This window comes from Phalacrocorax aristotelis, chromosome Z, assembly GCF_949628215.1.
Source record: "Phalacrocorax aristotelis chromosome Z, bGulAri2.1, whole genome shotgun sequence".
NCBI lineage: Eukaryota > Metazoa > Chordata > Aves > Suliformes > Phalacrocoracidae > Phalacrocorax > Phalacrocorax aristotelis.
Window position 1 is genome coordinate 29,166,811 of NC_134311.1, and position 17,065 is coordinate 29,183,875.

Genomic DNA, 17,065 nt, shown 5'->3' on the forward strand with positions numbered 1-17,065 from the left:
GATAATATTTTGAAGTGGCAACGATGAAATATGTCCCTGTAAAACGTACCCACATGTGTAGGATAGAGGAAGACTCTCATGACTTCTTAGCATAATTTTTCTTTTATGATCGCTTGTTTGAAAAACATGTCAAGAATTTACCATTATATTTTTGGTAAAACACTACAGAATCTAGAGTATAAAATAAATAAAACAGTAGCTGATGAGTTGATTTTTAGCACAGAATAAGAGTAAAACGTAGCATGCTGTCTCAGAAGACAGCACAGATGAACCATAAAAGCATTGTATGTTTCTTTAGTGAACAGTCAGTATCAGAAAACCCTAGCAGTTAAAGTTTACTGAAATTTGCTACAGAATACAAACAGTTCACAGGATAGGGTGTAATAACTAGGATCTCTGGGGTTTTTGACATCCATCCTCCTACCTTCCTTCCCTGTAAAGGACAGCATTGTGTGGTAAATGTGAAAGTTGTAACAGTACACAAGGCAAATACCTGTAGGCTTCCAGAATTAAATGAGGGAAACCCTTGTGGCTATTTGGTGGGCTCTTTTGGTACTTTGTAGACAAGTCTGACCAAGAGAAGTGGGAGGAGCAAGTTGTGTTGACATTTTGAGCAGTTACATCTTGAAGTTTTCTACTGAGATTTGGTGTTTGGAGTCTGTTCTAAGAAAGCACTTTTTACTTTATTACTATTTTTCAGGAGTTTGTGGAGAATAGTAGGAAATCTATGAAAGAAGCGGGCCGGGGAGGTGGAGCTGAGGGCAGAGAGCTAAAACCAATGGTAGGTGCAGATGAGGAGGTGGCGATCCTCCAAGAGTTTCACTTTTACTTCTTCTCCCTCTTTGTCTTTACTGACTGCACTTCTTCAGGAGAAGTTTTTGTTCTCTGTATCACTCAAGATGTTCTGCTTTTTCTGTTTGTGAGCTTGCCTATCACCTGGATGGCAGAGTTTTTGTCACAGCTGAGACCATCTCCTGTAAAAGTAAGATGAAAGGAACTGTGTTACATGAAACAAATGGAGTATCATTTCATTAGGGTTAGTACGCATGCTATGTGGTATACACTGACAGCCCCAGCTGCTGAATACTCTCAAAATAAGATGACTCTGGAATTCATTGGGCTATTCTGATTTTAAACCACTTTTCAGTCCTGAACTGAAAAATTTTGTTCATCTTACGTTCACCGTAAAAGCCTGAAGAACACTACTGAGCACATCCATTGTTGCAAAGTAGAACCAGGCATTTAAAGCTCTCACCAAATTATTTTATACAGTGCCAAGGAATTGGATACAGTGATTCCTTTCAACCTGCTCAAATGACATTTCTCCCAGTTGTTTGTTTTTATTGCCAACTACTTATGTTGCTTGTCTCTTGTGTGCTCTTTCCATCTCACACTGTCAGATACACAGACAGTGAACAATGCATCATTTATGCTTCTGCAGCCTGTTTTACTTATGGTGTGCCTGTTAGGAAGGCATTGCATGTCTGAGTAGCCTGGAATAAGGAACAGCTATACATGGTACAGATAACAGATAGGAGGATGAGTTTGGAAGGTGGAGAACTGAGAGCATATGATGGAGACCCAGGCTGGGCAAGGTATGACTTGTCATCGTGCAATATGACTTTGTGAAATAAAATATTTTTCCATCATTACTTTCCTAGAGTATTTGGGGCCTGATGCAGTTCCTTACCATGGGGACAATTTTTCAACCTGATGGAACCTAAATAAGTGTATGCTAACAGTAGAATTTTTTTAAAATGATGTATGTGAAGCCATGTTGCATGAGCACTTTTTGACCTAGCTGGAATGGGTTTCTGCTGTAGACTGGATAGATGTGTAGCTTTGCGTGTTTTGCTATTTCATTATAGCATACCAGTTTCTAGATCTGCTTATGCCTAAATGCTGCTGTGTTTATACATCTAAAAAACTAATTCTATGCTCATTTACTGTTTTCTTCTGGGAGTAACTCTAGCTGTTCAGGCAGACACTAATGTTGGAATTTTGAGAGTGGTCTAAACACTGTAAATGTAAAGCTGCCATTAAAATGATTGAGAATTGGGTTTTTAAACCCTCTAGTCACACATACAAAAAATGCCAGTCCAAAAATGTCTTATGTTAATGTCTAATTCAAACAACTGGTTTACTCTAAGTGGTTTTCCCCTTATGCTCTCATCAGTGCTAGCACAGACTGCTAGTCAGACTTTTGTACTTGACTGCCTAAAGCTTGGATGTTAAAACCTGTATTCATCCCCACCTTGTATAAGGGCAAACCAAGTACTTGCAAGTCAAGGGTGGTCTTGTTCTTCTTGGAACTTGACTCGAGGCACTTGAGCCTGGCAGTGGCTGAAGGTCCTAGGACTGCTGGAGAAGATGCTGAGCACTTGATGCTCAGCCTGAGTGTCACCTGCTGAATTACTCCCAGTTCTGCTGCTCATGCGATAGTCTTGTTTGGAACTCACTGGACCTTGTTTTCTCAAATGGTCTTTCATTTTGGGGTGTTCAGCTGCAGTTCAATAGGTTCTGAAACAGGAGGATCTCACTTCCTGACAAGGATGGGAGACAGCAGTTACCTCTGTGAAATTTCTGATACCTTTCCCCAAAGGATTGATAAAGGCCTCAGTTACATCTGGAATAGGGTCATTCAAAAGTCTATTCTATGGTATAGAATACTGTACTAGTAGCCTCTGTAGTCTCCAAATGGGGTGTTTGAAAGTTAGATATTTTTTTTTTGCTTCTTTTTTAAAAAAATAGTCTTTACTGTTTTGTTTTAGTCTCCTTGAAATGCAGGTATTTCTTAGACATGACAACTAGTTCTAAAAGTTAAATGCCTTAAGTACAGTTGTATTTTAAATAGGTATTAATAGCAAAGATGAGGAAGCATTTAGGACCTTCTGATCTTGTATCAAGACACAAGGGGAAAAAAAAAACCTTTTCACACATCTTTCTTTATGGTTTCCAGTGACCCCTTTGACTCAGTTTCTCCTTGTCTTTTGGCATTTGTCTAAGACTGTGCTGTATGACTTTGTTTTCTAGGCCTCTGGAGCAAGTTCATCTTGAAACTAGCCAGCCATATTGGAACCCATTGACATTCCAAAACAGTATATATATACATATATACATACATATATATATATATATAAATAAACAGCCAAAATCAGAGAAAAGGAACAGGGATTTAATACTTTTTTTAACAATTATTTTTGTGAAACATGTACTCTTTTCATACGGGTGGCTTTTACAAGCAGCTTTATCATTGTTCCATTTTTTTTAATTATTCATTGTGGTCATGGAAAAGTTGATTCTTATCTGCTTGATATTTTACAGTCTGGATGAGGTATCATTGTAAAGATAATCTGAAATGATGACTGGGTTTAGACAGATTTCCCATGACACTGCTAATCTGCTGAGAGTCTTACTTGTTTAGTTTGCTTAAATTTGCATTAAATTCAGGACAGTCACATGTAAGGGAAAATCTTCAAATCAAGGAAAGTCTCAAATTTAGTTTTTCAAAAGGTGGTTTCAGTGAGAGTTCATTCAGTATGAATGGGTTTGTAAGCAGTCATTTTACTTTATAGCCCTACTGGGGCACAGTTTTGTTTATCAATATCAGATATCACAATAACCAACTCCTCAGGTATTCAGGTGTGTGGGAGCCCTTGCATCTCCTATTAAACAGAAACTAGAAAATGGGGACAGATAATTTTTATATGCAATTAACTTCCTGTTTTACCCTACTTACCCCTCTTACCTGTTGTCCACTATCCTGCCCTTGAGTTCTGTAGCCACCTTCACACTTCAGCAGTGCTCCTTCGAAGGGTATGGATTCTCTGTATAAGCAATTGAAATAACAGATTGTTAAAGCTCAGTCTTAGCCATACTCATGATTAATTCATGACTAGATGTAACGATGCTGAGGATGGGAAGAGAAATGAACTGTACTACTGTACAAAAAGTACTGTATGCTTCATTTCATTTAATGCCGGAGAGCTTTGGGAGGTGGAAGGGACCATGCCTGTTGTTCCATCCATATTTGTATGTATGTAGTGGGTGGCTAAAACAGGAAAGGGCAGAGAAACATTTCTTTGGATGTGTAACTGCCAGGATAGTTATCTACAGTTATCAAATAACGACAAGAGAACATGCTTTTTTATTATTATTCTTAGGTATTTACCTTTCTTTTCAGTCTGGAAGTTCACCAGATATGAATGCTAATATTCAATTCTCCAGCATATTGTAATGGTAAAAGCTTAAAAGTGTATTTGTTAAGGATACATAACCTGTCTATGCTATATACTCCTTTTGTTACAATTTTTTTAAGAAAACTATTTTTGTTAATGTAAAGTTAGTATTTCAGAGCAGACTTTTTAAACTTATTGCACTAAATATAAGCTCTGTACAAATAAATAATGCCTCAATGGTTTGATCACTCCATTCAAGAAAATCTTTTGAAAGAGAAAAGCCCTTCTACAGAAGCCTTTTAATGGAGTGGGGAGGTATGTCTAGGTAGAGACATGCACAGCTCATGTTATCAAGGTTTAATAAGTAAGCAGTTCTCTGTGCTTCCTTCCAGAGGGTCAGGCTTTTAAATTACTGTCAAAAGTTTTAAGAAAATGTGTAGTATCATGTAGCTAACCAGTGCTCTTACCTTTTGGCAATAGCGAAATATTTCACTTTTGCTTCCAGAAGTAATTTAATAAATCTGTTTAGTTTTCTTTTGGTAAGCCAGCTAAGAGGATTTACTCTTTTCATATCACAGAATCCAAACTATATGAAAGATATGAAAATAAAAATACATTTATAAGTTATATCTGCTGGGGAGAAAGGAACACAGAATTACCCAATCCTGCAAGCACTTAGACACACGTTTAAGTGAGCCATGTGGATAGCTACACTGACGTCAGGAGGGCACTCCGAGTGTGGAAGTTGTAAGTTACACATCTGTGTAGGTGCTAACTGGACTAGAGCTTCAAGCTAGGGATTCAAACTGGAGCACTGGTGAGGCCTCCCAGTGCAAGTTAGAGGTCAGACTATCTAGAAGCATCATTGGAGCAGCCTTAAGTGTGTGGAGAGGAGGCATTCCTGCTGTACCAGTGGCTAAGACAGCAGTGGCACTGAACACCCATATTTGTGTAGATCAGTGGGGTTTAGCAACAGAAATCTAAAAACTGGCTCAGATAAATGCTAGAAACTGGATTCCAAGGCTGAGACACTTATCATGGACATAGTTGCTTCCAGAGAAATTAAATTCCATCCTGCCTGGAAGTTACTGGAGGTGCTTTGATTGAAGCCTTGGATTCTGCACATTTTGACAACAAATTTCTGCCATGACCAATTCCACAAGTGTGTGTTCTCTGCTCACTGGAAGTCCTGAGTGGGGGCTTTTCTCTGCAGTTGCAACTAGGACTGCAGTTGCAAACAAATTTTGTATTTTTGTATGGCTTGACTGTGCACCATTTTTATAGCAGTTTATCCTGTTTTAAAAATAAATTTGTTTTATTACATGGTGTTTGAAAGATACATGCCACACTTTTCTATGGGTAGTTGTAATGTTTAAGTGACAAATCTATATAATTATAAAGTTCTTAATAAAATTGTGTGCACCATTCTTGAGTGTATATCTGGCATGTAGAGCTTTTCAGTCATGCCGAAGAGGCATTCCATCCACACACAGGCTTCCAGTGGCTGTTTTGAACGTCCTTTGAACTTCATTTGCAACCAAACTACAAGCTGCCCTCTTCCAGCTCTGTCTTGTGCAAGGAGATAAGCAGAAGGCTGACGTCTGAAGATACAACTTTTCAGGGCAAATTTAGACTCTGCTTTCCTTCCCTAGTAGGGATAGTGGAGAAGGAGAACACTTCCCATGTAAATCCCCAGTTGGCAGCAGAGGTGCTGGGGTCTGCCAGTTGGGATGGGATAATTATTTTTTTTTTGCCAGCTGGTTATTAAAGCCACTATATAGACTGCTTTGTGGGAAGCAGTCTAGACTATACTAGAGAGTGATAATGCACTAGAAATAACACTGCATGAGGAACAGGTGAGACAGCTGAGTTAGAGAAGTCATATCCTTGGAAATCACTGAACCAAGCAGTTCTTGAGGACTGGAGGTTCAGGCTGGACAGTTGGGGTTTAAAAACCAAGCCAGTGGGGTTACTGGTTCCCAGCATTTCGTTTCTGCAGACAGTCTGTATCATAGCCTCTGATCAGCTAGGTTTCAAAGGAAAAAGAAGCATGCCATACTTCAGATTGTTAATTTTTTTTTCATTTTACTCTGTTCTGTTTGGAGGCTGAGCAGCAGTGTGTCATCTTTTTTTTGCTTCTTCCAGCCCTAGAGAATGTTTTTTTGTTATTTTAGCTCTCATTTCTGTATTGCTTTTTCAGCAAAGGAGTGCCAGGTGGCAGAGTGTCAGCTCCCCTTTGTCCCACTGATCTTAGCACATGCCTTCTCACCTTCCTGAGGCAATGATTCAGGATATCACCTGGACTGAATGGGAGGGGGAGTAGGTGCTGAGCTGGAGTTCTGAGGTGGGTTTTTCTGTATGATACCACTCCATCACTGTGCTTGCTGTGGTTAGGAGTGCAGCCCATCATTTCTACAGTTTCAGTGCTGCTCCACGGCTAGAGTAAATATATGGTATAGCTAGCTTAGAATTCCATCTTCAGCTTGCTGCCAAAAGCAGGATTGGGTTTTACATGTGGCCTTAGCTTGACATGGTAACCCAAGGACTTTCTGCATTAGGAAAGCATGTTCAAGAAGGGAGAACTTAAAGTGGAAAACCCAGTTACAGGTTGTGGTGGGTTGACCCTGACTGGCAGGTAATCCCCTACTCTATTGCTTACTCACTTTCCCCAGTAGGATGGGAGAAAGCTTTGGAAAGGCAAAAGTAAGAAAACTCATGTGTCAAGGTAAAGGCAGTTCATTAAATAAAGGAAAGAAAGAAAAAAAAAAAAAGAAAACCCCAAGTGGTGCAAAGGCAATCACTCACCACCTCCCACCAGCAGGCCAATGCCCAGCCAGTCTCCGAGCAATGGCTACTTTGGGAAACTTCACCCTCGTCCCTCCCTTCTTCCCTCACTCCCTTCCTGCTTCCAATTTTATTGCTAAGCATGACATTATGTGGTATGGACTATTTCTTCAGTCTGTTCAGGTCAGCCGTCCTGGCTGTGTGCCCTCCCCCCTCTTGCCCAATCCCAGCCCACTCTGCTGGGGCAGCAGAGTGAGAAACAGAGAAGGCCTTGACCCTGTGCAAGCACTACTCAGCAACAGGTAAAAACACTGTTGTGTTATCAACACTGTTTTGGTTGCAAATCTAGAATGCAGCACCATACAGGCTGCTGTGAAAGAAAATCAACTCCATCCCAGCCTAACCCAGTGCACAGGTCCACTTACCCAAGAGTTATTCCAAGACTCACTCCCTGCGTTTCTGTACAGCACCTTCTCAGGGTGGTTACTTCTTTCTGAAAGGGCTTTTTCAGCAGCAGGTAATTAGCCTGCTCCACAGTGCTCCCTTTCATGGAGGGAGCAGGGGATGCTAGCTCTTACTCTTTCAGCACAAAATGGGGATATAAAGCAGAAATGAGCCCTTTCTGTATCAGTGTTCTGGCAACTGAGCAGCCAGTGTTGGAGACAACATACTTAATGTGCCCTCAGAGCATGTACTTTAGGGGTTTGCTCTGAGCGGTTATGATGTATTCTATGAATGTATGTTATAGAGTCAAAATAAAATGCATGTAGCAGACATATACTCATCATCACCATCCAGTGAACATTTCGTTCTGAGTGCGTATTACATGCTGTATTGAACATGGCACTGTCATTTTAAGAAACACTCTTAAGATTTACAAGTAGATATCTAAGAGCATCCCTGTTTTTTAAATCATGGCTTTGCCTGTGCAGATACTGTTTACTAAATCTAAACCTCACGAGTCCATTGTTTCTTGAACAGTTTGTGTGTCACATCACCACAGAAATCCTGGTTCATCATTGTGGAAAAAACCCTCGTGTTTCCCAAAACAAAACGCAACAGACTTATTTGAAGCATTTCTTGCACTCAGCTTGTTTGTTGGGATGATGGAAGTTTACTCTAAATATTTCATTTTAAAATGCTCTTTCAACTATATAATCTCTGCTGTTATTTCCATCACATAACAAGAGATTATGGAGACTAGTAAATTTGTATTTCTTGTGTTCTGTAGCGAATACTGTTCTCAAGGTATTTTTTTCTTTTATATTTAGAGAAATGAGAGAAGAGATGAAACTTGTCTCTTGTGATATGGGTCATGTATAAAAGGCAGAATTTCTGATCTGGGATGGAGCTGTGATGTGTCTTGCAGTGTTTGCGAGCTGATGCAATCAAGGCAAAGCTCTTCAGAGACATTAGGAATATGAAAATATTTCTAGGGACAATAGGTAGCATGAATCCATCTAAAAATACCCATTTGGAGGCTAAACTACCTGGCATTCATTTGACAGAGATGAGTTAAAACAGAACTAGCAGAAAACCAGCAAACACCATCAGATTCTATTCCCCTGCTCACTGAAGTGGTCAAGTGATGTGTGAATATGACAAGCAGAATTTGGTGGTTTAAGCATTTGGTACTTTTCTGTGGAAACGTGGGACTCCCCTTACAACCAAAGTTGCAAGAATTCGGAGCAAAAGTACCATCTGACTTTAGCAGAACTAGCCTAATTTCAGTAACTTTAAAAACAGCTCTGGCTTCTCTAAGTGTGTGATGGAAGGTTCTGGTAGCATAGCTGGCTACTGTTCCTCAAGTGCACCACCACTCTCCTCTGGCTTGAGTGAAATAGGGGCGGCTAGGGAGTATGTCAGAAAGGATTTGTGAGATTAGGAAGCTGATAGCTCTAGAACCCCATCAGAAGTTGGGCACTGACTGGAGTTCCCACTGAAGTCATGTTTTTTAACTCTCAGATAAATAGTAGGTGTGCTCCAGTGTTAGTATTGGTTGGCTCCCTCCCGGCGGCAAACTGAAAAGGGAGAATATCTCTTCATTAGAAAAACAGTGCTGCAGTCAGTGAGGTAGTGTCTCCTAGGGGAGCGAGGGAGGAGAAAACAGGAAGGTTGTTTTGTCCCTGATGCAGGCCAGAAAGCAGCTGCCAGAGGTTAGTTAGGTGGAGCCACAGAGAGCAGGATTTCACACGTAGAAAATATTCCGCAGGATCTTCACAGTAGTTAATAAAATTCACATTCCAATTCACAGACATCTCACAGCAACATCCCCTGTGCCCTGCTTTTATTTTGCTCTGGAGTTATTCAGAGCAAGAAAGAAGGTGGAATCCTATACCTATAGAAAAGAATTATTTCTGTATGGTGGATTGTGTTGCTGATTATGGCAGCCGCTGTAAGGAAAAAGGAAAATCTTCTGAACAGATTTTAAAGGTTTGACAGTACTCATGTTATCATTGTCCATCAAAGCTTCATCTGGAAACAAATTTTTCATCCTCTCTCACTCATACTTCTAACAGGGCAGTCAAACCCCTGAACTGGTGTAGTGATTTACATTGAATCAAGATCAACTCACAAGTGCTCCTTTTTCCAGTGGAATGCCACCTCCTTTGGGAATGGGAAAAGTAAATGTGACACTGTTTATTGTTGTCTGAGAACTTGAAACGTTTTATACTGCAAGCTGTGAATGCAGGAAGAGAAGGGAAATTAACACTGCTGATCTAATCTTAGATTTTCTGTGTAAACTGACATTGTGCCAGAATACTGATGCAAAACTGTATTTTAGTCTAAGAAATGTATAGATTTTTTAATGTATCAAAATAAAGTTTTCTTTTTAAGTAAGAAAGATGTTCCTGTGTCTTCCGTATGGGGTGCTAAGCCCTGCTTGTCCTCTTAGTAATACTGTCTCACAGCCCTGAGAGCAAGCAGAGCCCATCAATATCTTTGCTTAAGCTTCAGTAGTGCCTGCCCTTTAGCTGGGTAGCTGCAGTGGTGCTGGCCATGCCTTCTTGGCGCTCCCACTGTGCTGGTGACAAAAAAAGTGTTATGATGCTGATGCTTTGTTCGGCTGGGTGGGGTGAGTGGGGTTTTGCAGTCCAAAGGTCGCTTATACGGACAGCTTAGGGAGAATGCAGAGTAGGTGGGGGTGAAGGAAATCTCACTGCATTGTGAGCACTATGCAAACTGCACATCCCAGCAGAGCACCTCTTGTGGGGCCCCCTCCTTGTTCTTGCAAGGTCCCCTGGTACATGCTCCTCTGTACGGGTTCCCTACTCCCAAAGCAGGAGCCCTGTTCTGCAGAGGTGTTCTAGAAAGCCTGTGTAGCTGAAGATGGGTGGTTAATAGAAGCCATTGATAACAGCGCCTATATGCTCTTACTGGCAGAGGCACGTGCAACCCAAGATTCCTTCCCTTCTCTCCCTCCAATGGGCACAGCAAATTTTTGACTGCATCCTCTGAAGGTGTGTCCCCATGACTGTGAGCATCTTTTTCATGGTTTATTAAGGGTGAAGCTGCTTGGCGAGGTGGGTTTAGCTGCACGGAGCAAAAGAGACTACAGAGATGCCCTTCGTCAGTAGAGGTGTAAGGGACAGAAGGCACGTCACATACAGGTCATGAAAACCCCATCTGGTTTCCACTGGGTTTTCCCTGTCAGAACTGCAGAACAGGACCTCTTTGGCTCTTCAGCCTTGCCAGTGGTGAGGGACTGAAGCATTGGCTGGGGAGAGCAATGATGATGCCCGCAGCTCTGAAATCTGTTTGTGGCTTCCAGGGAAAAGACATAAAAAAAGGAAGGGGCTAACGATGAGCAGGGGAGGGCTCGTGAGAAGCATGTGCTGGGAGAACAGGATGGGACATGGGAGTTGGAAGTGGAAGGAAAACTTGAGGGCACTGGGGTAGAGTGGGCAAGAAAATCCAGGAAGATATTAGCGGGCAGGAGAGCAGGGACCTGGAGACAGAGGACTAGAGCTGCAAGAGTGGGATTCGTCCTTTGGCCACGCAGCAGTTCCCACTGCCCAGACGCTCTGCAGGAGTGAGCACGGACCTGTGAATGCTAGGCTCGGCTCCCTGCTCCCCGAGCCGCCCTGCACCCCACCACAGCTGGAAGGCCAGTCTCCTTGCTTGCAGGACAGCTCAGCTCCCTGGCTGTCGAAGGAGCTCTCCTGCTTTGCACAGAGGATGGGGCCCTCTGGGTGCAACCCTTAGCGTACAGCAAACCGTCTCCCAGCCAGCGAGGCCAGATCCTGTGCTGCTGAAGTCTGGCGCAACCTCCTTCCTCCCATGAGGGGTCACTGAGGAGCTGACCCAGTTTTAGTCACTGGTATTTAGATGCTTAATGAAGATTAGGTAGTGCCCAGGGAGAGATAATTTAGAAATTCTAATTACTATTTAAATTATGAATGTGTGAAATGGATGGAGTTTGCACTCCCGCTCACAGAACACCTAAAAAAGCTGGTTTTCTTTTTCTGACATCTATTGCCATACTCTCCATCTAATGCTCAGTCCCTGATTAACTTGGGTACACGAAAAATCAAGTGGAAGAAAATCCAGTGCCAGGGTGGATTTTCTGAGGCCCTTGCTAGAGCAAAGCTAGAAATAATGCCTGTGACAGAAGCTACTGAATTGTTTTATCTAGCCACTTCAGCTGACGGTAATCAAGTGGGAGACAAATAAATGTGTGAGCAGGTATTTCACACTGCAGTGTTTTGAAGACGAAATCACAGGCCTGAACCCTGTGCCCTGCCCACCAAAACAAAAGTGTCTGCCACAATCCCAGAAATACTGATAAGACATCCCTTGATTTTAATTACTTTTCTGACAGCTCTCAGCTGTATTCTAGTTTTAAATATTAAGTCCTGGAGGAATACAAAAACCTTGGGCAAAAAACATTCAGTAGGCATCTGAAATGTCAGACAGAGCAGGGTGGTCTGGCTGCCTCTCCTGATTGCGGGACCTGCCACATCCCCCCATCTTTGCTCCAGGGGCCACCTTCCCTCCAGGTGAGAAAGGGGCAGCTCAAAGGTGTGGAGACCTGCCTGCAGCCAACACAGTGCTGCTCCACCACAGACCTCTTCTGTAGCCTGGGGCATATCACTTGCTGTCTTTGTGCCTCCCTTTCCTCAAGGATGGGGATGCTGTGAAGGTGAGTACATTAAGGGTCAGTAGGCACTCAGGTGTTGCAGGAGGAGGGACAAGTGGGTGAAATAGGAGCAGGTAAGCCTGTGAGAGAAGTTGGGGTGTGAAAACGCCTCTCTGCAGCTGCAAGGGGCACTGAAATTAGGTGGAAGTTGCAAAGCTTGAACATGGTTCTGAACAGGGAATTTGGGGGATCTGCACCTCTGCAGGAGGGAAACCAGCAGGTTATCATAGATCAGGAAAATGATACAGGTATGAACACCTGAGTTTCATCCCTCTTCTGATGCTTAAATATCTAAACACTTAATCCTCCACTAGCAAACCCTCTCCAGTCCTGTAGCAGCATGGTAGGTCATTAGATACATGAAGTCATCCTGACTTCCTTTCTACTGACTTGTTTCCAACACTTCTGGTTTCAGTGAAAGCTTTCCTGGCACAGGATGTGATTAAATATCCCCTTTTTCTGCGTTGGGAGATATTGCCCTGAATTTTCATCAACAGAAGGATGGAGCCGCACAAACAGTAACAATGTCAATCCCAGGGAAGGGGGGGCAGGGCTCAGAATAATATCTTGAGACAACAAGGGGTCTATTTTGGTTTTTAAGCATCTGATAACTGAAAACAAACCATGCACCAAACACTCTGTTGCAGAACTGGACTGAAACAAGATGTCTCAAATCCCAGGCCAGGAACACCACAGCAAGAGCCTGCAAAAGATTTGCTCACTGGAAGGCACTGCTGGGTCCCTTCCAAACCTCTCCAAATTGCACTACCCCTAATGGCAACACAAAACTTGACTTGAATACCTAACACTGGAACATTGCTAGAGAAAGTAAAGTGATTTCAAAGCGCGAGTTTGCTGCCTGTTTCATAAAGCCTGGTAGGAGGATTGCAGAGGACTGCCTCATTCCTATGAGCACTGAGGTCCTGCTGCCTTCAAGCAAGAAGTACCTCAGCTTGCTTTTGAAAGCTCTCTGGTGTTGCATCCATTCATGAGGGCAAGAAACCTCAGAAGGGCCTGTATTGCATCACAACAGGAAACCAGCCTGCCAGAAGAGCATCTGAAGTTCATGCTGTCTATGATGAAAAGGAAGCTTGAGAGCTTTATCAAAATAGAATTTGCTCCCCAAAAAAAAACCAGCACAAGAGCGTGCAGAAGATGCGCTGCTTGCAAAGCTGTTAAGCTTCAGAAAGAAATAATAATGGAGCAAAGCTTGAATGAAGGATGCAGGAGAACTACGCACAAACCTGATGGTTATGTTCACGTCATTGTGTTTATAGACCAGGGTCCCCAGCCTTCCCATAATCATAATTAGGACTTACTTTAAGAATAGCACATAACAAGTAAAAAGTGTCCATCAAGTTTCTGAGGCATGGGAGTGAGGAAACTCTTGTTCAGAGCAAGTCAAATATTTGGTGTGTGGCCACAAACTGTGCTTGGGCTCCAGAAGAGACCCAGCCATGACACGGTGAAGGGAGTGGGAGGAAGGAGGGAATGGACTGATGACCCACCAAGCCAGAGGGAGGAAGTCAATAGGGGTTAAATCCCAGCAAGGTCAAAGCTTTGCTCAGTGTCCAGGCTGCGGAGCACCTTGTATTTATAGGACCTTGTAGCTACGCCCTCCCCCACTGAGCTCTTGCTGATGTTTTCCAGCTAACCTGTCTGGAGGGATCAGGCTAGAAAGGCACAACGCAAGGAAAACGCAATGGAAAAAGCAAAAAATATGGTAAAGGCAGTGAGCAGTAAATGAGCCGCCAGAATACAGAGACTCTCCTCAGAAGTGGGCTGCAGAAAAGCTCAGAGGGTATCAAAGACCATTATGTCTGCCTCACTTACTGTAGAGATGGAAGCAGTGCATCTCTTTGCAGGGTAGGTATTTGTGCTTGCCTCTACCAATTACAGCTACCCTGCGTGAATACAACTGCTGCTGCTGGCAATTAAAATGAATTAGGCCTTCTTTGGCTAGGATTAAGCATTTGCATGGAGGTGCCTGGGAAACCTATATGAAGACAGATGAGCCCCTGTAGTCTGAGGATCATTGGATTTGCAGCAGAACGGCTTCTGGAGAGGCCCTTCCTTGAGTGTCTTACTTTTGCAGGGGGGCAAAGCTGTCCTGTCTGTTTTGATGGAAAAACTGTTAAGAAGGTCTGGTAAGAAATGATGCACCAGTGCAGGCCAGGACACACAGCGACACAGCATCTTGCTGTGAAAGTGGTAACACAGCAGGCAAGTGGTACTGAGCATGTCTCATATATGCAGCTATACCTGTGGTGTGCTTGTGGTAGATTACCTAGTAGAAATTATTATAAATGATAAGCACTTCACACTCAAGTACAGGCTACTCTTTAGAAAAAAAAGAGCAGCTGCTCCTGAGCCAAAGTATTAATTTCTTTTAAAATTTATTTAAAAAAAAAAACTAAAAAAATACAAAATTTGTGTTTTCACTCTTGTAGATGAGCCCTGCCAATTTGCTCAGCCTAAGGGCACAGCTCAGTACAAGGCATCCGCAGGATCATGAGCTGAAACAGTAACAGCTTCATCTGCTATTCTTTTCCTTCCTTTGCAGTCACAGTAATGAAATCCAGGGGGAATTCAAAGTGTTCTGGCTGCAAAGCCCATCAGCCAACCATTGTAATTTGGCCATGAAATAAACACCCATAGACTAGCAAGCACAATTAGCTAATAAGATCGGTGTTTCATCACAACCCCATTTTAAACAGGCTGATGATAGAGTAATTTTGACGCCAAAATAGCATCGTAGGAAACGCATATTCCCTGAAACTCTTTGTGTGTTCAATTAAGCTGTGTCACAAAGAAGCCGGCAAGTGATTTTTATCACGGGCTGTCACCGGCAGGAATTTCTCTGCCGAACGCTGTGCTCCGACCTGTGCTGACCAGCAAATTTTCTGTGTCGTACCCTTACCCCAAGCACAGCCAGGAGTGCATGGTTACAAACGCTAGCTGCGAAGGTTTTAGGCTGCCCACAGCTCCCCCTCACGGACCTCAGCCGGGGGAGGCGCCGCGGCCGCCCGCCTGCAGGCTCGGCTCTGCAATATCCTCCGAAAATAACTCCGTTCGGTTGAACCCGGCATGCGTTGAGCCGTATTTATTCCTCCGGGGCACTGTAGGCCTGCTCTTTCCCCTGTGCGTGAAGATCAGGAAACCAAATCACAAAACAGCCATGCTTATTTCATTGCAGGCTATTTCAGTGAGCTTGAAGAAAACGGAGTTTGCTGGGGCTGCCAGGTCTCACTAGCAGCTCAGAGCTCATTAGGGAATCTAATTTAATGCCCTGGCAATGTGCAACCGCTTCCCACAGCGTGCATGGATGCATGGTGCTCCCTGGGTTTGGAAGCCCCCCAGCAATGGTGCTTCCACTGGCCCAACTGGAGACTGAGCATGGCTCTCTGAAAGGAAATTGCAACATTTTTTTTTCTCCTCTAGTTTCTCCTGTAAGAACAAACTGCTCTTTTTATATCTATTCTATGCCCCTAACAAAACAGCAAAGGGCAGTTTGTCTCCTGAGAGCCCATGGCATGAAATCTTTCACCACTAAAATAATCCTGGTGCAATGAACCTTCCAATCTTCAAAGGCACCTCCTGGACCAGCTCCAGTTCAGGACAGCCCTGTTCTGAAATGAGCTGCGGTGCTGCAGCTCAGTGGCATGGCTTCAAACCACCCTTCCTGTGACCTGCTATCTCAGTGCCCCCTCTGCCTTCTGAGCCTGCCCCGAGGGTGGGCTCACTGCTGTGCCAGGACTGCTGTGCCTGTTGCCTGTTTCTACCCTCTTAACTGAAGGACTGTTGCCAGCTCAGTGACCTTTTGACAGATGTTAATGGTGTGCCACCCCTCACCTCCCTCATCCTCCAAGGTGGGGCTGACCTATGTCAGCGTTTGTCCCCCTGCAGCCTGTGGTCCAGGCACCTGGCCTGATTTCTGTGCTGGAAGCAGCCAGCCTATGAGTGCGACGGGGAGCGCGGACAGATAAGAATGTTGCCTCTTGACTGGCCCAGCCCAGAGTCAGGAGATGGTCCACAAGGCACTGGCATTGTGGGTGCCTGACCTCGCCTCCTCCAGCTAGCTTATCAGAGTGCGACCCAGGGTGCTGCACGAGAGGTTATTGCTCTACAAAAGGTACCAGGAAATCAGCCTTCAGGGCAAAGGTGATCTGCTCCCTTTATGTTTCAGTTACCTGTAAATGTAGGACAGGGTTAGAACACTCGTTTCACTCTTCCCCAGCTTCTTGTGCTGAGAGTTAAGGCTCATCGTGCCCAACCATACTGTGGTTTTTCCCTGCTGCCGATCTTGTTTTGCTGTGCAGCCAGGCTTCCCTGCAAGAAACGGAAAGTTAAGGGGTCAGATCCATCATCCATTGCTGCTTTCCTAAGGGGCCACACAAACTTACACAACACTGCCTTCACAGGGGTGCAGAAGTATAACTTTCAACCTTCTTATAATTCTCTGCTTGTCCTTGAGGCGCGAATCCCCTGAATCACCTTTTTTACCTCACCTCAATCACTGCAGTCCTATTTTTTTCTTTTGTTTGAACAGGCAGGAGATCTTCATGCCACAGGTAGAATCTCAGTCTGTGCTTCTGCTATCCATATGCTCAGCCGCTTTCCTTTTCCTCACCTGCCTTACACCCCTTCTCTTCCCCCACACTCTCACCCAAACATTGCCCTGGTTGTGCCTCCCTCTGATTCTCTGCTGCTGTCTGTGGTTTTCCCAGACCAAGCCCCTGGTCCCAGCCTTGAACACCATGTGTGATCCCCACATCTTTCCCACCCAGATCTTCCTTCCACAACACCTCTCTGCTCTTCCAGCTCAGACCTGAGGTGTCACAATGCCATGGCTGCTCACCCTGACTCTCACTCCTGCAATCTGAGGCAATGTTCCTCATCTTTCCCCTGCTATCTGTCTTTTGTCAAGCTAGATATCAAATTAGTCTGTCTTACAGTTTAAACA

The 17,065-nt window shown here is 43.8% G+C and overlaps 1 protein-coding gene and 1 long non-coding RNA gene across 4 annotated transcripts in view; one reads left to right on the top strand and one right to left on the bottom strand.

The window, feature by feature from the left end:
• The window catches only part of SLC44A1 (solute carrier family 44 member 1), a 68,558-nt gene extending 61,604 nt beyond the window's left edge, over positions 1-6,954 (top strand). Inside the window, exons 15-16 of one of the 3 annotated variants that reach the window (XM_075079754.1) lie at positions 701-781; positions 3,034-6,954. In XM_075079754.1, coding sequence (XP_074935855.1) covers positions 701-781; positions 3,034-3,057 — 105 coding nt within the window. In that variant the 3' untranslated portion in view covers positions 3,058-6,954. The other 2 variants (XM_075079752.1, XM_075079751.1) reach the window with 2 other exon arrangements.
• On the bottom strand, positions 3,748-16,752 carry LOC142050716 (uncharacterized). The gene is made up of 3 exons (XR_012658114.1): positions 16,611-16,752; positions 16,293-16,431; positions 3,748-3,827 (listed from the first exon to the last, which is right to left on the bottom strand). It is a non-coding gene; the product is annotated as an uncharacterized LOC142050716 (long non-coding RNA).
• Between the last annotated feature and the right edge of the window lie 313 nt (positions 16,753-17,065).